General features: G+C 38.3%; 1 protein-coding gene across 1 annotated transcript in view; it reads right to left on the minus strand.

Annotated features, from left to right (window-relative positions):
- The window catches only part of LOC113023992 (alpha-1,6-mannosylglycoprotein 6-beta-N-acetylglucosaminyltransferase B-like), a 126,400-nt gene extending 102,350 nt beyond the window's left edge, over positions 1-24,050 (minus strand). The window contains exons 1-2 of the mRNA XM_026170530.2: positions 23,518-24,050; positions 19,227-19,339 (exon numbers count right to left, since the gene is read on the minus strand). Coding sequence (XP_026026315.2) covers positions 19,227-19,339; positions 23,518-23,585 — 181 coding nt within the window. The 5' untranslated portion in view covers positions 23,586-24,050. The remainder of the gene's footprint in view (positions 1-19,226; positions 19,340-23,517) is intronic.
- Between the last annotated feature and the right edge of the window lie 459 nt (positions 24,051-24,509).

Genomic DNA, 24,509 nt, shown 5'->3' on the forward strand with positions numbered 1-24,509 from the left:
ATATAGAAATTATCTGTAAAACTGACATTGATGGAAACTTTTATTCTATTTTTTGTATCTAAAGGTACACTATGTTGCAAGCAGGTGACTAGGCTTTCTCCTGACTAAGAGGACAGTGATTCATTTCAGCTTCATCCTAGTTGTTTCCCTACCTTCTACTCTCCATGCATTTACTTAGTCTGAACAATGAGTACTGAATTTCTTAAGATCAACTTATCCTGTGACCCCTCAGTAATCTTTGTATCCTTTTTCCTGAATTTTTCTCCAGCCCCTTCACTTTCAATTGCTCCTCATTTTCGCCTCACTATTACTTTTTCATACTTTCCCTTCTGGCATCTCACACTGCTTCTTCCCCTTGAATCTCATCTAATAGCATCTACCTCAGGTCTCTCTGTGGACCTATAATGTTTGCCTCTAATTCAGCCTTCAGCAGATAAATTAGCATCTGTCAAGGCTTTGCTCTGAGCTGGGAGCTTTGGCAGAAGCTGCTCTCTTTTTTGCATAATGGCACACTCCAGAGCCCTGGCACATTCACTCATCCTGTTATTTACTCTGACTCACAGGTAATGAAGCAAGGGACTGGTGAAACTGTGTGTGAGAGAGGAACGACAAGACCACGCTTGGAGCCAGAATGGACATCTGGCCTTGTGATACTGGGAGGATGACTTGCAAACTGGGGATATACAAATGTTTACAGTAGAACTAAACAGCTGGGCTGGAGGCAGATTAGATGTACACTGCAAAAAGTTTTTAGCTGAAGGCTAAGCCAATGACTGTGCTACAGTACTGAAATACAACAAAGATGGGATGCTGTGTAAAATCTAGATAAAAAAAAAAAAGAATACAATGATTTTCAAATTTCATAAACTCACATTTTTGTTCAAACTTCATTATTTCATCAAAAATATTAGCTCATTTTGAATTTGATGTCAGCAAGACATATTAAAAAAATTGCGATGTTGGAAAAGTAATTAGCACTAAAAAGAAAAAGCTGGAGGAACGCCTTGCAACTAATTAGATTAACTGGCAACGGGTCAGTATCATTGCTGCGTATAAGACTATAAGACTTTGAATTAAAATTCTGTGAATCTGAAGAAACGTCTGTACACAAGGGCCAATGTCAAAAAGAAAGAAAATACAAAACAATATTAGATGCCAGTGATCTTTGGGTCCTCAGGTTGCATTGCATTAAAAACAGGCCAGATTCAGGAACACTTCCAGAAGTCATTATCTATGAACACAGTTCACTGTGTCCACAAATGCAGGTTAAGTCCCTATCGTGCAAAGAAGGAGTACAAGTGAAGCATTTTTGCCCTTATCTGGGCCAAAGCTCATTTAAAAAGGTACTTTGGTTAGACAAATAGAAATCTGAAATTCATTTTGGAAACATGGAAGATGCATCCTAAGGACTAAAGAGGAGAAGGCTTGTTATTGAATCAAAAGTCTGCTTCTCTGATGGAATGATACATGCAATATACATTCAGATGGCAAAGACCTTGGGAAAACAACGCTTAACAAGACAAAAAAAAAATTCAGTTGGCCTTAAAAACCAGCCCCAACTCTCCAGTCACCATCCTGATAAAGATCACACAGTAGATAATAAACCTTAAAATAAATAAATCTTTTTTGCTGGCTTATATCTTGTAAGTAACACATAGCTTTTCTGCATTGAAAAGCACATTTTTTGCTGGATTTGCTTTTTGCAAGTGTAAACTTGATCACGGACGGAATATTAAAACACTACACTTTTTTTCCTCAAGACGTTCAAATCAGAAAACAAAGGGCACTGTTTAAATTTTCAGGAAACATGTCTAACAGCAGCTTGTTACTCTCAAAAGCTGCATTAAATAATTAAAGACTTTTATTACAATTTTATGCATCACTGACAGAACTCAAATCTTTTTCCACCTCATTCTGACAAACATTGTATATATATAATACAATGTGTTAAGTTTCCTGAAATGCCATTTGTTCCTGTATGTGCTATAGTATTTTCTTGTAAAAATTATATGGCAGCTTAGCTATATAGTCCAAACAATGTGTTGAGTCCTTCTAAGGTGTACACAAAATCACAAAAGAATAGTTTATTGAATCAGATGTACAATTTGATAAACTGAATTAAAATCAAAATTGAAATGATATCTCTAAATGGTAGAATGAACCACAAACTTAGTGAGTGTAGTTAGGAAACAGAAGAGACTAAAAACCATATTTAAAAAAACCACAGTGCCCAATGAATGGAAGAAACTAGGCCAACTGACAGAGGCGCTAATAGGTGTGTGTTCAAGTCGACTAAGACAAGCCTTATCTCTGTTCGGTGTTGACAGTGTTGTGTAATCGGTAGTATGCTGTTGCATCTGCATGCTCTGTCTCTGTCTCTCATGCACCCAAATACTCACAAATCAACACATGTGTATACTAAATCTCAGGCTCTGATTGGTCTCTCTTACAGCTTAATCTGACAGTCCTGTCAGCTTCAGTGAGCTTCTGTTTGCAGCTGTGGCTCTGTCGTCTCCCCTTAATTGCATTACCTTTCATTTACTTAAAACACTGTATTGTACTCTTCAGATAGTGATACAAAGACGACTTGCACTTTAGGGAGACTCAAAATGTTTGTCAGTTTGTGTTGTTCTGACAAACATTACTGGCCACTTAGAGGACTGAGTGAGACGAGTTGCCCCATTGTAGAAAGACATGCACACTATATTCACATCCACGTAAAGGCACAAAATATGGATCACAACACCATGCCTGTAAAAAACACATTAAAATCACACTAGCATGGCTAACTTATGATTTATTACTACTACTGTGCTGGAATGACGTTCTCCTGAAATATTGATGACAGTGACTAGACAATGCTTGTTGTGTTTTTTGTGTTTAAATATGAAGGTCACAAACAAATTATTTGTGTATGGTATATTTAATATGATTATTTATACATACATGTTTCTAAAGGGCAAGTGACAACTTGTCTAGCATGCTGGAATCCGATTAATTTCTCATTAAAGACCAGAGCTTCATCCGTAATGTGCAAACACGAGCTGCTGGAGAGCTGAACAATCTCCAGTTTATGGTAACGGGACACAGAAATGTGAGAACACTGGCTTATAGACTTTAATGGAATTGGAGTCAAGCAGAGTTAATACTGCATCCAGAGACAATAACTAACTATAGCCACAACATGGCAGTATTTTAAATGCTAGATGCAAACAGGAAGAAGCTTTATGACAGAGAACTGTTTGCAACAAAAAGAGATCCTGATCAGGTTTTAGACTTCGATGGACACATACTGCTTCTGTTGCTTTCTCTGATGGAACAACACTGATGTCTTGTAATGCCAATAAAATCAATTTTAACTTGAACTGTGACAAAAAGCACAAAAAGACAAAGTTAGAGCAAGACCATTTCATGTTTTCTTTATTTTTGACACTGGTGGCTTTTAAATTAGTCAAATTAAGCCTTTTGAAATGTACTACCCCAATTTTGAAAAAGCTGGAACCAGACAGAGACAGACAAAGTTACCTTAAAATAACAAGAATCCTTAGGTGACTGTTGGGACTGTATAAATCAAACTGAATTGAACTGTTCTCTCTGTTTTGTTTTGTTTTGTTTTTTAAAAGAATGCAGGCAAATTTAAGTCAATTTTAGCATGATTTACATAAAACAATATATATATATATATATAACGACAATATAACAACTTTGCTTATTTTATTTTAAAGACACTGCTTTGTGAAACTAGAAAAACTATAAACCTTTAGCACTTAAGAAAGTGCTTAAAGAAAAACTACTGTCAATGTATTAGTGTCAAAAAGAGACTACTTATTCTTTTCGCACCCAGGCTGTGTCCAACAAATGACAATGTGTTTACACACAGTACTGCTTTATCTCTGATAATGTCTTGTCACTGACAGCAGTGACACTGATTGGTCCAAAGGATACTATGTATTGATCTGCTCAGTTGTAGACAGTGGACATTTAGCTCCAGTACAGGCCGTGGCACTTTTTGCGAGCATTTATTTCTTTATTAAGCAGAAGAAACACAAAATACATGGGCATGAGGAATCCCATGATAGCTGGACATCTCACTTTAATATTAAAATCATCTAACAAGACAGCAGAAAAATGTACTTTGTGCGAATACTACACAACAGTAATTACAATGTAACAGGAACCTTTCTTCTGTATGAACAAGGTAGTTAGAGGGAGTCATGTATAAATTAAAGTGGGAAAAAACTACAGACAACATGAACAAGGGGTTGGTTACACTTAAATGGATCAATACTTTACAGTGGCAAAACAAGCCCAAGGGATTAAAGAGAAAGATGAACTAACTGCTCTACATCTGGGTGCATTTAAATGTAAATGCAAAAAACATGTAATTGCTGTGAACATTTATTCTAGATCTGAATGTAACATGGATTTTATTTGCACAAAGCTGTGCTGTGGGGCTGGAGGCAATTTTCTGCATTGATTTGTTAAATTGTCTGAGCTCAGCTGAGCTTGTGGGTATAGTCTGCTGTGTGTGAGCCAGAGAAAGAAAGCACTGAGTTGGTGCTTATAGATATGCTATGTCCTTTATATATGTTGAAATTGAAAATCATAAAAAATGTGCGTATTCCCAGATTTCCAACCCACCAGATGCTCGCACACATTTCAATCTTAGTAAACTCATAGCCTCGTTATGGGCACAAACACTTAAATAAATGAGAGTGATCATTCAGAATGGATTAATTCAACCTGATCTTCCAAGGCAAATAAAAAGATTTCAGTTTGGACAAAGATACCCACATGCATGCTCCCATACATATCCAATTCATTGCACAATTAGACATAATCTATACACACTGTACAACAGGGGTAAAAATAACATCGTTCTGTTTAAAGAGGACAGCATCTTCCATGCTGCAAAAGAAGAGATCAAGAGCCAAATTTTCTCCCCGTGTAATCATCCATGCATTTGCAGTGGGTAATTCTGCACAGGACGTTCCACTTAAAACTTCTAATTTGTATGCCTTGTGAGCTAATAACTGTCTGGATAGTCTGTTTATATCTATGTACACTCTCCAAGGAGTAGGTGTGCCAGTTCTTTCCATAACTTTTTGGCAGGGCAGCTACATTAACAGAAGATTATACGGCACAGATATGGCACTCAAAGAATACTAAATAGAAATGTGTGGGAAACACCACAATGTCAAAGATGTTGTATGTCCTGTCCCAAAAATCAACCCAACAATGAAATACATAGTCAAGGTTTGTTCCTGCAGACAGGTTTAAACTGTGCTGTAGATGGCAAACATGCTTTTTTACTATTTTCATAATTAATACACTGTATTTTAAATTTATTGGCCTCATGACATAAATTAGTATGGTATTTTGTCTCATCTATTGGAATAAGAATCAGCAATCTGGAATAGGTAAATAAAGAAGGCTGTTGTGAAGTAGCACCTGTGACAAAGAAAGCTTTTATTACCCTTATCTTGTGGAAAAGAAAAAAACAACTCGTTAAGCAGCTTTTATCAGGTTTAACTAGTGATTCATACATGGTGTTTTTATGTCCGGATAACATATCAAAGAAAAGTTACAACGGACAAAATGCTATATCTCTCTGTCAATGCTGGAATTGCTGAAATGCGCTCCACGGTACACAAACAATAGGTGAGTTTCATCATAAGTGAAAACTCTATATGTAGCCTTTGATTCATTCTTTGCCTCTGTGACTGCGATTCTACTTGCGCTTGAAATGAAGCTTAAACATGTGCTTTCACTTGTAAATCCCAGGAAAGCAGCTGTACGCAGCCGCGTCGACTGTAAGGTGAGCATTTCTGACAGAAAAAAATGGATGCACTTGTTCAAGCTGTTCTCATTCAAACGTGATGCATTTCTCAGCAGACAAATCTAGTGAATGTTACATGACATGAAACAAAGAATGAGAGATTTGGGAAAACCTTTTAGAAATTGCTTTTACTGTTGTGCTCTGACACATCTTTTATTTACTGAGAAACGGATGGGGCCTATCATTCGAGCTGACAGGTAATGCCATTTAAACTTTTCCGGAGAGAGAAAGAGCCCAAGGCTTGGCAGTATAACACATGCGCCATCAGATCAGCTCAATAAGCTTCTAAACAGAAGCTGTCAGCAGAAAGCATGCATGTTTAGGTAAAACACTGAAGTGTTGTGTGTTACCATTAAGTGAATGGCAAACAATAACTGAAATGTTTAACTTTATTCATACTGTATTTAAAAAAACCTGCATCATAATCAGGGGCACATGTTAGCCTCTAAAAAAAGTACTAAAATTCAAATATTCCACGTTATGCCTGATAATACATAACATTTTGTTCTAAGGGTTTTCCTTGCAAATAACTTTTCATGCAGCCAGAAAACTGGGTAAGTTCAGTTACTTATCTTTAAAAAAAATACAGTAATAAGGCACAACTTGAGTGCAAACCTTAAAAGAGAAGAATTAAACATCTAAACAAACGTCTTTCTGCTGGCCTGAAAAGAAACAGGTACACCTCTGCACAAAAAAGTTAACCTGAAGAACACTGATGTTGATGAAACATAAATCAGGGATCTTTTTCTGAGTCTGTGTGCATGACAAGACTGGCAGCAAACGTCAGCAGCTTGGTGACATTATGTGACACAGTCCTGACAGATGTGTATGCAGCATCTAATATCAACCCTGCTGGGGTCATTATTGCTGTCACATGATTATACACAGAAGAAAAGAGAAATGCAGAAAGCTTGTCTGCAATTTTAAATGACTGTATGATGAGTCAGTCAGGATTTATGCGTTTTTCTCTTTAGTATAAATGCATCTTATTTTAGCTTTCAGGCATATATTTATATATAAAAGCATCTTCTTGCCTCCTCGTTTGGTCTTTCACCAATGATTCTCCATTTATTTTAGCACAGCTTTACAGCTCAGCTCAGACACAGTTAATCTGTCTCACTGCAGCAGACAGTGCCTGCACACACTGGCACAGCCATACAGGCGCACAAACACACACATAAGGTGAGTTTGACCTGTTTGGTCTGTTATGAAATTCAGAGTGCCTATTCACTTTTCTCTCCTGGCTTTATATTATAGGATTAAATGAATAAAGTACATACAGGAGCAAAAATAAATACACAACAAATTTATTAAATACATCTCATACAAAGTAATATGGAGTGAATTAGTACGCACATGCACTGGAAACATAATTTATTCATTTACATTTAGTGATGGTTTGTCTATTGTGCTTTTTAACAACAACGATAAAACTACAATATGTAAGTTAGACTTGGTCAACTGTTTATTCATGTAATAATAAACAGTTGACCAAGTGAACAGTGAGTTATGTGGCAACATATCAGTGCAATTAGGCATGTAGACATGATCAAGATGACCCACCCAAACCAAGTCAAAACCGAACATTGTGGGAAAGAAAAGTAATAAAAGTGATGTTGAGTGTGGCATTGTTGTTTGTGCTGCTCGGAGTATTTGAGTTGATCTACTAGGATTTTTCAGCACAACCATTTTTAGGGTTTGCAGAGAATAATCAAAAAAGAGAAAATATCCAGTGAGTGGCAGTTCTCTGGGCAAAATGCTTTGTTGATTCTGGAAGTCAGAGGAGAATGTTCAGAGCTGATAGGAAAACAACCATAACTGAAAGGGAAAGCACTCTTAACATCCAGCAGAAGAGCATCTTTCAATGTACAACATGTCAAACATGAAAGGAGACTTGTTATAGCTGCAGAAGAGCACACCGGATGCCATTTAATCCAATAATTAGGTAAAGCATCAGGTGGAATGGGAACCTCACAACATGAATGAGTAGCAATGATAAATGTGCAGCAAGTCTTTAAGCACCTTTATGAATCTACCGTATGCAACAAAGAATTAAGGTCGTTCTGAAAACAAATGGTGGCTGAACCCAGTACTAGAAGGGTGTAACATTTTTGTTTTTCTGTATTTTTGTAAATACAATTGTAGTATGGCATGTAAACCCATTTTAGAGCAAACTCTGGAGGAACAACTGGATGTATGGGCATAACTTTGTAGAAAGGACAATATTTAGGGAGTTTATTAAAGTTCTTATTTGGGTTTATATTTGAGACATGTTGCATTTTATGCTGTCTGATGTTATGGTAAAAATTATTCTTAAAACTTCTCATTTCCCATTTAACACAGTGTTTCAAGTGACAACTTGAATGTTATCACTTGATGATCTTGGCAGTACTACTGCATGTTTTAATTTGTCTACAAACAGCAAGAATGAAAAATCTCAGTCTTTCCCAACATTAAAGCCTTAACTTTATTTGCCACTGAATGCACGAGTCTAGAATAGTAATGATTTGTTCATTCTATTACTGGCATCTGCCGTTGCCCATATATTACTGTTTCCAGCATATCAGGGAAATTGATTTCAACATGTACAACGACAACAGAGGAGGCTGGGGGTACTGTACATGATGTAAATGTTGCAGGGCTTGTGTTCTGACTGGCTATGCATTCACATTTTTTTCTAGCAGATTTTGAGAAGCTCTGCAAAGAAAGATGTCAATTTTAATTTACTACCATTATTGAAAAAGCAGGCAAAGGAACATACAGAAGTGAGCTGAAGAAACAAAAAAAGTGACATCTGGCTATTATTCAGTCTCAGACTGGATGCTTAATATAGTCACGTCTGACGGCAAAATATGAGATGAGGTGAGAAAAGTGAAATGGAAAAAATAGGTGGCTTGAGGTAAGAGTAATCTCAAGTCATGCTTGGTATGCTTTCATAGCTTTATCAGCCAAGACCAGTAAAGACGCCAGACAAACACAGCTGCCTTTTTGTCAACACAGACATAATACAATCAGTAGCTTTCCCAAACTGTCAGGCGACAGGGCCTGTTGCTTTGCACCATCGCTGCGTATCTGCGGAAAGAAAGCATGAGCACACTTGAGTATGACACTATCAGGACCTGGGGAAAATAACCAGCTTATGGCAGAGGAAATGATGAGCTAGCGGCCTGTAGACAAAGCTTGATGCATCCTGGGTAATTGAAGCAGCATATTGCTGCAGAGTAACCTTCCCTGGGACATAACCATAATATAATGTGCTTTGGAGAAATTTCTCATTTATAGCAGGGTAATAGCACTTAGATCAGAACAATGGCCCTCTTTACTTGGAAATTGGATAAGGTTTTCCATTAATATGTATTGGTGTTAGGAATGGGCTAAAAAAGAACTACCACTGTGAATGACCTGAAGTTTGTAGAAAGGGGAAACAAAGTTGGTAAGGACAGTTATGAATGCAGATGGTATTTAGATTCTAAATAGCGCTGCCCAATTACCAACATATTGTACTTAAAGGTCAAACTGAAAAGATGTATTTGACTATTACTTTACATTAATATCTTGGCATGTTTCCCATAAATATTGGGAAAAACAATTTTGCACTTCCAGCCTCTGTGGCACAGACTTAAGGAATAAACAACTTTTCTTAGCTTTTATAGATGATGGTTAAAAAAATCAGTTCAATGCTGAAGTACACCAAAATCTCCAATGGCTGTCATTAATTAGTTTTTAAGGTATAATTTATGTATTTGTATGTATTTGATATAAATAAATGATGAGTTTGAATTTAATGGACAAAGGCAATGGTAAAGGGAAAGTTGTCTATTTTTGGACTTTAGGGTAGCGCTTTACAATAATGTCACACTATTAAGCATTATTAATAATTAGTAACAGTGCCTAATTCATCATTTATATAACATTACTCCTTCTTAGTATACCATTTATAAATACAAATATATCATTATCACTGTGATTATGATTATTATTACTAGCAGTGATGTAGTAGCAGTGATAGCAGTACATGGTGTAACAGTAACAGATGAATAAATGTATCTGTATGACAAATGACAAACTAAGGAGGACGAATGATATATAAATGACAAATTAAGCACTTACTAATGCTTAAAAGTATAACATTATTTTAAAGTGCTATTACAATCAACATATTATTAAATATATTATATTATCATCATCATCATTATTATTATTATTATTATTATTATTATTATTATTATTATTATTATTATTATTACCTTAAACATTTAATCACTTCCAGATCATTTTATTTTTTTAGAACTTTGTACCTACATGGATGGTGTTACCGAGACAGATTCACAAACCCTAAACCCACACACTTCCACAGTCCGTTCAAACACCACAGGCTATGTGTGCACTGACAAAGTGTACTCCCCAAGTGACTCCTCCGCTGCACCTAGCACCAGCGACATGCGAAAGATTGTCATGCCAGATTTGTTCGACATGAAGCGATGAGAAGGAAACATAACTGCAGGGAGCGTATGATGGAAATGAACATCCAGTGTGGGAAAAAAAATTACACGAGGGGGGGTGATATGCTTGACTGGTACCTACTATACTGCATGCTGATTTACTGAAATATATGTATACATTAAATAATACACTTCATAATCATCAAAGTGTATATGCATGCACGTTGCAGTTGCTTTTAGTGTAAATTTGACACTGCAATTCTTGTAGGGCACAAATAAAAATATTTTCTGAGCATGTGTCACACTAGCATGAGTCCTTATAGCTGATGGCATGGAAACTTTGAGACGAACATCACAAAACTCAATTTAATGCGATTCAAGCAACCATTAGTCTCGGCCGCTGCTTGGGTCTAAGCACAGCATCATTTCCAAACAGAGCCTTCTGCTCTCGTCAATAACTGTTCTATTGCATACAGCCTATAATTTCTGGTATTTGAATGATAACAGTTTCAAACAGGCAGATGGTAAAGCCACAAAATGTAAAACCAAGGCAGAAAATCTACCGTTATATTATCTGTTCCATTAGGGTCTCATCTAAACAGTGTGGAAACATTGTATCCAAAAACATACTCAGGGTAAAGAGACTGTCATGGGTCATTTTTGTAATGTAATGTATGAACAAACTCCACAGGGAGGGACTATGATAAAGCTAAATGTTCCCCGTGTCTAGTGATTGCAACCAAGCATGTGTTTACGTACCCTTTTCACCCTGTTTTTCCTTCTCGTTCCCTTTGGTGAGCAATGTAACCTTGAAAGATCTAATTCTTTTGCCATATCAGAGAGTCAAGCACGTGCAGTATCTATTCTTCTGACACCTCCCTCATCCTCCGCATTTTCACTATTGAGCCCCCTACCTCTCCATATCCGGCTCGCAGCTCTTGATGAGTCATTGAGGAGAAATGGGGATTTGAGCGAAAACCCTGTAGTCTGAACATCCAGTGGAAGCCGATAATCCACAGAAGCTAGAGGTGGCAACGAAATGCAGCTAATACCCAAACAATAACTATCAGCGTAGCTCCCACTAAGGTGACAAAGCCTTACACAAATTTGTCTGTTATTGTGTATAAACAGCAAACTGAAATCTCTATAAAAATGACTATGCCACAGTGTGATATGAAATCCTATAAATTTGATTTATATAAAGAAAAGCCCCGTGTATACTTCTGATGGAATGCAGTCATCACATCATGGTTGACTATTAAAATGAGATGACAGCACCTGACTCAGACATCCCAAACACTGAAAGAAAAGAGGCTTATACACAATGACAGTTAAAGTGGAATATATGAATACTGAGGCAAAAGAAACGACTTAACAATTGCTGTGAGCTCTGAAGGACATTAGTTTTTTCCACATTCTAGTCTTTTTCAGCACACACTGTCACCTGCGTATGATGCGGTTCCCATCATGACCTTTGAAAGAAACAAACCTCTTGCCCTTGATGAAGTAAAGTAATTATTTTCAGACATGTGTATGTGTGTGTTTGACATAGGAATGTCTGCACAACTGATACTTACAATACCAACAAAAATTCTGAAACAAAGCGGTACTCATTTTCATTTATTACCATAGATACCCTATCAACCAAGATTGCAATTTTTCCAGTACTGACAGAAGCCACAGTCACCTACAAGCAGAAGCTAAACATGCCAGGAAAAACAACAACCTACATGTAGAAGAGGATGGCTATTGTATCTGCAGTAAGACTTCTGGAAGGACTTTGCTCTGTTATCCTGAAATACCTGTTACAATTTTATTTGAGACACCTGGCATTGATCAACAGTATTGAGACAGACTAACTATTCTCTAAATCTTTTGCTTTTAACATACTGTTTTTCCTGGTAACAACACCTGTAACCAGCCTCTGTTGACCCTGTTCCTTCTGTGTACCAGTATACCATATACTGGAAAAAATTATAAAGACACCACCACAGCAAAACAGGACGTGCAGCACCGTTTTCAAATCAGCTGCGTTCCAAAGGCTGAAATGTTTGCAATTGCTAATGTTATATAAACACTTAAAGCTAACATAATGGAAGTAACGCTACATGTGATAGTTAGTAGGCAACTCAGCAACCATCCAGCAACCATCTGTGTCCTGTTGCCATATCAACAAAATATCATTTTAAATAATCTGCCACCACTGTCTTTGTGACTTGTGAGTAAAGAAACTTATGTTGAAGATTAATTTATAAAAAAAAAAAAAACATTTATAAAATAATTAAATTTTTTTTTTATTATTATTACTATTATTATTGCCATTGTTGTTATAATTATTTAAGAGATTAGATTAAGTATTTTGCATTTGTGCATTTAAAAACATAATAAGGTACAACTTTATTTAAACTTAGTACAGAGATAAGGGTCATCACCAAAACCTTTTCTTCTCCAATAACTATTCCTGGCACAGGACAGAAGAGGTCATTAAGACGTTCACAAATGAACCGCTTTAAAGATTTTTTAAAAATTCCTTTACATTTCATTTTGCTTCTGAAACCCACATTTTTTAAAGAACTCTTTTGGATTTTTAAAAAACGAAACATTTTGATGGTTCAGTCTTTTAAGGGTGGTGAAAGGTTTCTTTTCATTTATCGCAGAGTTGAAGTGACTGACTGACTATTCATGTTTTGACAAATGTGAAAAAAGGTTTTTGATTGTTTGAGTGCCTTTTGCACAGGTGAGTCTGTGTTATGAAAAACGCCCTAACTGTTTTGTTCATAAAGAGTGGTGAGAGTGACTTTTCTGCTGAGAGAATTGAGCCCATCGATTGAGGAAAAATTATAAAGACAACTAAAACACACTTCATTTTGTGGCCAGTTTCTCTTTTTTCTCTCTGAAATTTTAAACCTATAACTTGTATCTCAGCTGTATTATTGTCAAGCTGTAAAATTGCTTTATTATTATCAAGTACTAAAGTAAAAATAGAAAAGCATCTAAATAAAAAACAAAGCTAATTATGTTTCTATGGGCTACTGCTGCTGATTATAGCTCTACAAAATAGCACTTAAGCGAATGATAGCATTTGCTTCACAAAATGAACCTTCGGTTTTGGAATGCTCAATTCAAAGCTTTTAAAAGCAATATTATGCTAATCGTAAAATTTTTACTTTTCTATTCCAAAAATGATTCTCCTCCTTAACTGTGTGTAGTGGCCACTTTAACATTACAGTTTTTTACAGACGCTAGGACACATTTCTCAATACTTAGTTCACTTTTGCAAAACTCTTCACACAATCCTCCTAACTGACCGTCAGCTTGGCAAAGCAGTTCATTTCACATTCAAAATGCACTACAACTACCAAAACACTTCATTCAGGTCTCAAATAACCTCATTCTTCCAGAACACTAGCAAAGGTTGACAGCCGACAAACACACTTTGTCACCCACAAAACAATGACCTAAAAAACACTAACAACATGTAGCATTACACAGTGTTTTCTTGTGTAAAACAAGGACACATCTCTGTTTATAATTTCAATATATGTTACTGGAATGAATCAGACATCATGCAGAATTCGTTAATATTTGTTTATGTATTTTTTTATTTTTTTGCACTAAGTAATCCCAAAATACAAGAATTTGTATACACACCATCCACTGATACACATACAATAGTAATGCTAATCTACTCGGTCTTCTCCATTTGGCCACATGTTCTCATCCACATCACATCTTATGTCATCTAGGGCAATACACCTAGGAAATAATCTTCTGGCTGCCAGAATTGAAGGAGTTGAAAAATTGAAGGAGTAACACCTGTGTAGATGTTCATCTACAATGAGAATAAGCTGTGGCTGGTTAAACTGCATTTTTAGATTTAAAATATGTTTCAATAAAATATTGTTGTTGAATTTTGCTGTCTTTTCAAGTTTTGCATTGTGTTATTGTTTTGGCCATAAGTTTAACAGTTTTGAAAACAGTATGTAAGCACATGCAAAATGTCCTGTCCGTACAAAGATTTTTGGCAGTTGTTGTGTCTGAGTGAGAAGATAATTCATGAAATTTGAGAGATGTAGTCATTGAATGCATTTTGTGCCAAAACAATGATAACTGATCCTCAGTTTAGCCCACATAGACTTCTGTTATGCTCACTGTGTGAGGAGTTTTGCAAACGCGACCTAAGTATTGAGAAATGTGTCCTAGCGTCTGTAAAAAACTGTAATATGGAGGAAAAAACAAGAAGCATAGAAGCATTTGGCCTACGAATATCCTGTTCTGTGATCTCACAGGACTAGCATTCATTTTCTACAGCTAAATAAATTTTCTATGGAGAGATGTCCTTTTAGATGACAACTCAATCATCTGTTGACAGTTTACTGGGGATTTGTGCTTCAGTTGGGAGATCTGTGCCATAGCTGCGTCGTTACCACAAATTTCTTTGAAACCCTACTCCATAATCTGACATGAGTCTCCCTAGAAATGTAAGTACAGGTCGACGCAGCTATTGTGATGGGAGTGCTTAGTACTGCCGATTCCTCCTGCACATTGCAGCTACTTTGTTGTCACAGTTTTGGAATTTGTCATTGAGAGAATGACAATCATTGTCTCAGTGTGGAATAAGGAATAATAATCATAGCATCAATATAAGGAGCAAATTCCTGGAGGAAGATTGCCAAAACCGGAATGGATGTGAGGAAAAGCACAAAGAAGTGGCAAAGTTTGAGGGACAAATACACAATAATTAACACCAAATGCACCAGCACAACCATGAACCCAGGCAACGCTATCAGGCTCTACAGGTATCTTTGTAGCCTTTACAAAGATTCCCTGCAGAAGTCTACACCAAGCCTTATAAGCAGGGCTGCACATAAGGTGCGCATTCGCTGTCAAAATAAAAGACGCGCACCAGATAAGAAGTTGGAACGCGCATTTACGTACATAAGATGTTCTGGAGGAGGACAGACATTTGCTCAGAACTCTTAAAGATGTCGAAGCTTTGTAAGCAATTGCTTTGGTGTTCCTCAACCGCAAAAGAAGATAATTTTTCATTTGGTCACATTGCAGGTTGTCACATGTACGAACTGGCAGAAGAGTGCAACTCTGTGTGTGTGTGTGTGTGTGTGTGTGTGTGTGTGTGTGTGTGTGTGTGTGTGTGTGTGTGTGTGCGTGTGTCTACTGCTCTGCAGGTGGTGAGTAGAGGCTTAATGAAAGGGCCAGTTGTTTTAAGGGGGTTGATTTCACAGAGAGCAGATGGATTGGGCTCTCAGTCTCTCTGGTTTCAATTTTGTCCCACACTGCTACTGTCGCCCCATTTAACAGCCAATTTCCTGCCGGCTCATCACAAACACACACAAATACACAGAAAGCGGAAAATCAGCAAAAACAGTGTGAGGCAGCAGACCACAGAGACACACAAAAAGGCAGAAGTGGAGGTGAAACAGTAAGGCATACACACAAACAAATGTTGCCGGGCAAAGTGGATAACAGAGATAGGGACATTTTTTGTGCATAGATAAACAAAAAGACATTTAAAGTACACAGTGGGTACAAACAAATACATTTAACCATGCCATCAAACACAGACAATGTTAACTGCTATGGGTAAGTGCAGCTGGACACCAAGTTTTTAATGAGCTTGGTCCAAATGTCTTTGCAGGCTGCAGTGCATGAGCGGTTGAGTAATCAAGTACATTTTGCTAAGAAACACTGACACAAACGCATTAATCCCAATTTATCACACAAACAAAGTAATCTCAATTTATCACAAGCAAAGTAATCCCAAATGACCCCTTTCCCTCTGTCCCATTATCTCTCTCACACACTGTGCTCCTGAGCTTTAATACGCTTCAGTTTCTCTGCATTCATTTAAACTCACTATTTTCTGTTTCCATTTTCACTGCTTCATCTTTCTCTCTGACAGACTGCACACTCACACACACCAACACCTGAGTGATTCACACTTACAGGAACACTCTTGCTTCGTCTTTAACTTGCTCTCACACCCACGCAAACTGACACACGGCAAGCTTTGACTACTGCACAGCATACACACATGCTACACACATGTGGAAATGTCCTCAGGACACAGCGTTTCTTATTTTAACTCTAGCAGTAGTGGGAAGTAGCTGGCCTCCAGAAAATGAACTCTGACTTTCTATCTTCACACCTTGGACAGCAGGAGATTGCAATGGCACTCTCTCTTTTTCTGCCTTACCAGTGGTGGTCAACCTACGCTCCTGTTCATGTGATATTGCTGGCAGGCTTATTTAAGACATTTCATTGTTGAGTTTTGGCTTTGCTGGACAACAGCTTGGTGTCTACGCAGTGTAAGTGAAGCAGCCAAAGTGATGTGTGGAGTCAAATTTAAGGATTTAACTCGTAACAGTAATAATGATAATAGCTTAGATTTATATAGCGCATTTCAAGAAATCCAAGGTTACTTTAGACCAGCGGTCCCCAACCCCCGGGCCTCGGACCGGTACCGGTCCGTGAGTCGTTTGGTACCGGGCCGCGAGAGTTGAGGCTCAGGTGTGAAATGGATGGTTTTCAGGGTTTTTATCGGTTTTCAGCGTTATTTTGTTATCGTTTTTATCGTTAACTCGGTTTTCCTGGGTCTTTTCACGTGTGTTATGAATAAATCTTCTTTTTTTCGGTACCGGTACTAGTTTTATTTTGTTGTATTTATCCGCGACACCTTAAAGGACAGTCTGTGAAAATATTGTCGGGCATAAACCGGTCCGTGGCGCAAAAAAGGTTGGGGACCGCTGCTTTAGACCATTTTTTTTAAAGAGTCAACAGCCAAAGGCTTTAGTGAGTAGGTGACATTTCAAATGCTTTTTGAGTGTGTTGCAGAACTCAGGGAGGAACATGTTGCAGAGAGTGGGAGCAACAGTGCTGGAGGCTCTGTCCCAAAGGACCACAGCCTGGTGTGAGGGAATGGAGAGAAGGACTTTAACATGTGAACACAGAGTCTGAGATGGGGTTTAGGGGAACAGAAGGTCCAATAGATTTTGTGGAGCATGGACATGGCATAAATGAGGGTTTCAGCTGCTGTGTCTGGGAGTCAAGGCCAAAGTCTGGAGATGTTTTTCAGATGGTCGAAGGTGGATTTAGAGACAGATTTGATATGTGATGAGAATTAGAGAGTGGAGTCCAGAACAACATCCAGGTTGCAAACATCTGGAGATGGTGAAATGAAGAATATATTCACATTAAGGCCATGATCAGCCACTTTCAGGACGATGGCTTAGAAACAACAACCGACAGTTCGATTTTATTGTTGTTCAACTTGACAAAGTTGGTTGACATTCAGATTTTGATGTTTCCCAGAACCTGATAAGGATCAGAGGAAGGTGCTGACTGGAGTGTTTAATGCTGAGATTTAACTGTGTATCATCAGCATAGTAGTGGAACCTCAGCTCAAAATAGTGGATGGTGGCGGTAAATGATGAAAAGAAGAGGTCACAGCACAGATTCTTGGGAGACATTGCCTGACTGTACTAGACAAGGAACATCCAGGTGACATGATCTCTCCTGTCAGCAAGATATCCTGAAATCAGGAGAGCGCTACATCTGTGAGGTGAACATAGTTGGACAGAGTCAAGGAGGATAGAATAAGAGACTGCCAAAAGCTGCTGAAAAGTCCAGGAGAATGGGGATGCTGATGTGGGTCTGCAGCAAAGAGGATGTGATTTGTAATCTTGACGAGAGCAGTCTTAGTGCTGTGTCAGAATCCAAGGGTTCAAAGAGTTTGTGGCGTTGGGAAGCAGCTTCTCTTTCCAGGATTTTACTCATGAACGGAAGGTTTGACTTTGGTTATCAGGGTTCAAGTAAGGTTTTTTAACAATGGAGCAAACAGCAGCTATTTGAGAGCTGAGGGTACCAGTCTAATTTCTAAAGACTTGTTGATATCTTGGCCAAGGTTTTTGGCATAGTGTCCAGGAGACAGGTGGAGTCCTTAGCTCTACAAACCAGCTCAGTAACATGAAAAACATCCAGTGGAGAGAAAGATAAAAGGCAACACTGCGGCATTTATGAAGTAGGCAGAAAGACATGCTGAGGATGGGATGAGAGTAGAGGTGAGGTGTTGTGTGGGGTAATAGCTGCTGCTCTGGTGTCCAGGAACTTGGAACAGATGACAGGGTGTGTGGTCGGCCCTCAGAGGGGTAAAAATATCCAGTTTATATGAAGAAGTTTTAATACAGGCATGCATTGATGAAGATGTTTTATTATTTTTCAAGTTAATTTTCTATATTTTGCTGGTTTGATATTCTTAATATAAACAAACAGTAAAGTAGAAATGATGGTCCTGTCAACTGCACAAACCAGTCTTTCAGACACTCAGCAGTCTTTACACATATAGTTCCAGATTTAACAGATTCAGAGAGTCATTTGTCCTGCTCTTGTTTTTCAATCCTCTCCCTTACAGTTTGTGTGCATTTAGATCCAGTGTTGGGTTTTACCATATGCATGTGTGCAAACATGGATCCATGTACATACTGTATTGGCATATAACCTGTAAAGCAAAATGTCCCATGGAGACATTAAAATGATGCGAATTCTATTCTATTGTTTCTGCCACTGTACATATTATATGTGTTTTAATGGGATTAAGATTCATTTCAAGTGTACTGTTGTGTGCAAAGGTGTGGAGACACCAAGGTTCTTCTTCTGTTTTTTGAAATAAAGATCTTAATCCAACCACTGCAGCTTTCGATGAATTCTGAGTCTTTAAAGTAAAAAAGCAGCAGCTTTCCCACTAAAGGTCACACTGGTGTAATGTTTCACAATTTCACTGGTTGTGCAGTGGTATTTGAATTTCTCCTCATGATTTCTATGCAGTATACCAATTTTAAAACATGAAACATTTTAATTCAGAGGAAGAGCTTTTACACACATATACTTGCAAGCGGGCTCTCATTGTCACACACAAAACATGTCATTACCTTCTGTGCGGATGGTAAAGGGGGAGTCCCCCAGTCTCTTTGCTGAGAACTGCCCCCCCAGAGAGGTCATTAGAAAACACAGGCTGAAGAAGCCTATTCCCACCACGAATATCCTGCAACACAGTGGGAGGAGAGGGGAAAGGATAAAAGGGGAGTTAAGACAGGAAAAGCATATTTATCAAGATGGGCAGGTAAATTGATATTGTGGGAAAGTAGTTGGAATATAATATAATAATTATAATATAATAATAGAAAGAGAAATAAGAGAGGGAGATTTTTAAGCCACACAATGGAAAAATGATGAAAGGTGTAAAGCATGAAAAGAAAAAGTAGGATTGTACACAGATGAAAATGCCAACAATTACAGAAGACACGTTTTAGTTGAATAAAATGATTGACAGCAAAAAAAAGGAGGAAAATAGAAAGATGAGAGGATGGGAGAAAATGTGGAGAAGAGACATGAACAGAGTCAAAAAAAAAAGGAAGAAGTTCCAGAAGGCAGAGCACAAACGGAGCAGTGATCGCACATAGAAGAGAAGACTCTCGAAGCCAAAGGGCACTTGAAACAAACTAGTGTTGTGACATTACTGCTTGGCACACATCAAGAACAACTGCCAAAATAATGTGTTGCTAAGTGCGGGCAAAAAAAAAAGCAAAAAAAAAGCAAGTGATTATTAATGCAATGTGAAAGGTGTGCACAGGGAGAGAGGGCAAAAAGGCATCAAGAAGGAAGAATGGAGCCAAAAGCATTACGTTGCTAAAAACGGGTAAGAAAGTGTAATGCTAACTAAAGTCTTTGAAACAAAAAGTGGCATCAGCCAGCCCTCTGTCATAAAACGTTGTTTTGTGGCAAATATCAGATGTTTAAAATGTCACCATAAAACAGAGGGGAAAAGAAAGTGAGGATCTGTGTCGGTTCTGCCTGGTTAGACGACCATGAGAGAATGCAATCGCTGGCTTAAAAGAGTTTAAAAATCAGGTCTTTGGTGTCTGTATAATTCTTGTCCTAGTTAAGTTACTCTCTTCAGTGTATATGGATCAGAGGTTATCTCATTATGCTGAGTCTTTGGGGGAAGAAGCGAGGAAAGGCCGTCAGTGATTTTGATTCACTGGACAAAATAACAGTCAGCCTCTGTGCCTAACAAGTCGAGCCCTACTTTTAAAATGTTGCTCCACTGATAACCTCCACAAATGGGGACCCCCCCCCCTAAAAACTGGGTTAAGTGACAATAAACAAAAATAAAATAAACAGCAGTTAATTCAGCAACTTAAGCCATATTTCTAAATCATGTATATTTTGGGGGGTAAATTCTTTAACCATACAAATTATACCCATCTTAAAATGCATGATTTTGTAATATCACTATGGCAATTCACACAAATAAAATTTTTGGACAGAACTTAAAGTGGTAGAAGAAAACAAATATATGAATAATTTATATTTGCTTTTCCTCCAGAGCCAGGCATGAGTTGTTTACATGAATGCCTGGCCCACTATAAAATCTGACAGCACTTCCAGAAATGGTAAGCAGCTCCTGTCACACCAGTTTCTGAATTAAACCTCTTAATATTGAGGAAACAAATTACTATCAACACTGAGGAGGAACGACCACTTAAAAGAACATTTGCTGAGCTGATCTAATCAAAAGGGATAGAGATGATGTCGAATAATTTGTTAAGTATACAGCTTGGCGGTTTGGCAAGCCACTGGAGCGACTCTGACTTCAAGATAGAGCCAGTGTGTCCTGTCCTGAGTCACAGAAAATGCAATCAGGTATAATCCAGCAAAGCTTCTCTTCTTTGAGAAACTTTTTTTTCCATCCTTCTTGAACACAAGAACACACTAAAACTGAAAAAGTCATATTGATCGTAGCTTGAGTTTAATGGGTTGCACCAAATACAAGCTGCTATACGGTTGAATTCAATTATTTACAGCGCAGGACACACACACAGTAATTTGTGCACAAGTACATTTTGACATGAGCCTTCCCAATCCTCCTTCTCAGCGTTATTTTCTGGCGCCAAAAGCAGGTTATTCAACAACACTTTAAAGTGATTATCACCGTGCCCGTCAAGATTACAGCGAATGGCTTGAATAAATAAAGTGTCAGGATGTTAACAGGCTTTTTGTGTGTGTAGAATTTCTTTATTGATTTACAGAACATAATCACAGTTGCTATTTCAAAGTCTCAGTATCTAACCATTGCTGCACGCTCTCATTTGTTCTGCTTTATCATTTAGCTGTTTGTCTCTCCCAGGAAACTGCAATATTAAGAAATACTAACCCCCCCCCACCCCACCCCATCTGTTCCATGCATATTATGGAATGTATTAGAACAGCTTGATCACTGTCAGAGGAACAAACTGCAACACTTCAATATGCGATGTGACTTTAAACCCATACAGTCATTGTGATCAAGAGATTATTTGACATCGCTGTGAAGCCGTGATCCGAAGATACTTACACCTGCATGGATTATGCACTTACTCTACAAGCATCTGCTCAGAAAACCAGTGAGGAAAGCAGAAAAGTCAACCCGATCTGGTACAGGCCTTTACTGAAGATGGCCTGTTATTTGGAAATCATTGTTTTTGTCAGTGCTTTGTAATATTGCGATAAGGGGGGGGGGGCAGGTGGGGCAGTGACAGTTTGGAAAAGATAAAGGGGTTACTCAGAGACAATTTTTTTTTTATAGCTAAACACAAAGGTTGTTTGTTTTTTTTAATCCACTTTATCTTTTCTTTATAATTTATCCCAGATGCAGGAATATTTTGTGTGTGTGAGTGTGCAGAGGATGAGGCAAAGGCAGCGATGTTTGTAAGAAACAGGCTAATGGAAAGAGAAAAAGAGATTTTCAGCTCACGCGGGAGTGCAGAGGCTGGTCTAATGCTGTCCTAGGGCAAACGTTTCCTCTCTTATCGTTTAGCCGTTTTTGCGAAGTGGCGTTAGGTGGGTGATATGAGAGGATTATGCCCCGGTCCTGCCTGACGAGGCTTTAATTAACAGGCTTAAAGTGAATGTTCTGCTCCTTATAATTGGATCAGAGGGAGAGATGTGCTATCAGTTAACTGGCTTCCTCACAAATATACTTATCAGATTTTGCCTCTAGGTAGATGATTTTGAAGGGAGAGAATTTCTACCAGGCATGGTAGGTAATAGGTGTTACTTGTGGTGTTTTCCAGGAAACTTTTCCTGGCACCTAAATGAGCCTAAATTCTCATAATGACTCTTAATTTGTGGAGTTAATACACAGAAACGGAACCATATAAAAATTCACTGGAGGTTATGTTTCCACATGTATCATTTTGGCACTTTTTTTTTTGGCTTGAGCCTTGGGGTATCACTTAAGGTTAATGTACTGCAACTATTGTGCTTTTTCGGGGATCTGTGCATTGACCCTGGGAACCTTCATCTCACCAACCTGCTTTTTAAGGGAAAAACATAATGGAATCTGGCATAATTTCAAATGTGATACTACACAAATCTGCAACAAGCGCTCATTGTCTGTGCTGTCGAGGTTAGTGTGGCTTTATCACAAAGCTGCTTAGCTGAATGTGTTTCTGAGTTAATGCTTGATCTACCGAGTAGATGGCAGGTGAAGTAATTCCATGCAACATGAATGTAACCATCACCCCACCCCCATCCTACTACCCCCACCCCTTTTTTTTTTTTCAAAGATTGCACAGCTTTGCTCCCTTACCCTACTACATACATGTAACACTTTCAGCAATGGAAACTGGGTATAAGGCAAATTGTAGGGAGGGGGAAGGATTACCTTAAGGATTTAAAATCTGCCACTATCAGAGAAAATTGAATAGGAAGGGCTGACAGATCTACTCAGTTGAGTATAAACTCTTTTATTCATATATAAGGAATCCTGTCCAATGCAACAGAGCCACACAGGTGTAGATCAGCGATCCACGCAATATGAAACTACAGCAAGTTAGAGCACGGTTTGCAAATAGTGCAGACCCTCTATCAACATTTACAGTCTTTATCCATATGGATTTAGGTGGAATTGATAGGAGGAACATCTGGTGTGTGGGTGTTTTGATGAGTGACAACACATGTATGCACTCCTTCCCTGCCCTCCATGTGCACATTGCCGAATTACTGTATTTTTCAGGGCTTTGCAACTCTGTGCAGCCAGAAGTTGAGTCAGTCAGAAAAACAAAGCAAAAAACAAAACAAGCAAAAAATAAAACTGCATGCTAAACATAAACGCAGCGAGGGGGGAATGCACACGATGCTGGAGGCTATAAGAAAACTGTGTCAGCTCTTTGTTCTCACCTGAACGGTTTGAACGTTACTAGACATCTTCTGACCATTATTTTAGCGTCGGTGCTGCCAGCAATCATTTTCCAAAACCAGCGAGTCCTGACATCGTTGTTAACCTCCCGACCTGGAACTTGAGGTGACCGACCATTTTTAAGTGCGTCCCATACAGCGGTCCACAGCACAACACGCCTTTTCTACAGATAGAAAAATAAACAGCGGAGCTTCTTCACCTATCCAGAAGAAAAAGTCTAAAGTTTCATTCAGTGAGCTTCTTTATCCGGGAGTGAAAATGTCATTAAAGCGTTATATTCCGTCTCCAGGCGAGCACGGTGAAGGAGAAGTCGCCGCGGGTTGCGCCGAAGCTCTGGAGTCCTTCACCAAAAAAGAAAAAAAAAAGAAAAAACGCACAAAAAATGGCGTTTGATAAAACATGTGAGGGAAGATGTTTGTTTGTCGGTCGGTATATTCGCTCGCTCTCTTGGTTTTAAAAGAGGAGAGACAGCTTCGTAGTCGATTTAACTTCGCAGCGCACCCAGCGCGAGTGTGGCCAACCAGCCAGCCGGTCTTACCGTTCAGCTCTCACGAGGCGAGCTGGCTCAGGTGAAGTGCTGAACGTCCGGCTAATCTTTTCAAAATAATAGCCCCGCCAACGAGCAACCGATTCTAACAGTGGGGACAAACACTAAAAGAAGAAAAATCCAAGCGCGAATGTCAAACATCCAAATTGCAAATTACTTACAATCACAGTCCTTCACAAACAGACACTAATGTTGCCTAATTATATTCTGAAAGGGTCTACAAACACAAAGAAACTATTAACTAGAAGTATAAATGTAAGTAAATATAGAAGAAAATAAGAATTTATTCATTTATTTATTTATTTCCCTTTAGATTTGGAAAAACGTGAGGTGATTTTTCCCTTCTCTGAAATTTTCGCTCCTTATTCATTTGGCTGTACAATACACGCTGGAGAATTTGGGCTGTCTCCCAGATGAAGTTTTTTT

This window comes from Astatotilapia calliptera, chromosome 6 (assembly GCF_964374335.1).
Source record: "Astatotilapia calliptera chromosome 6, fAstCal68.1, whole genome shotgun sequence".
Taxonomy (NCBI): Eukaryota; Metazoa; Chordata; class Actinopteri; order Cichliformes; family Cichlidae; genus Astatotilapia; species Astatotilapia calliptera.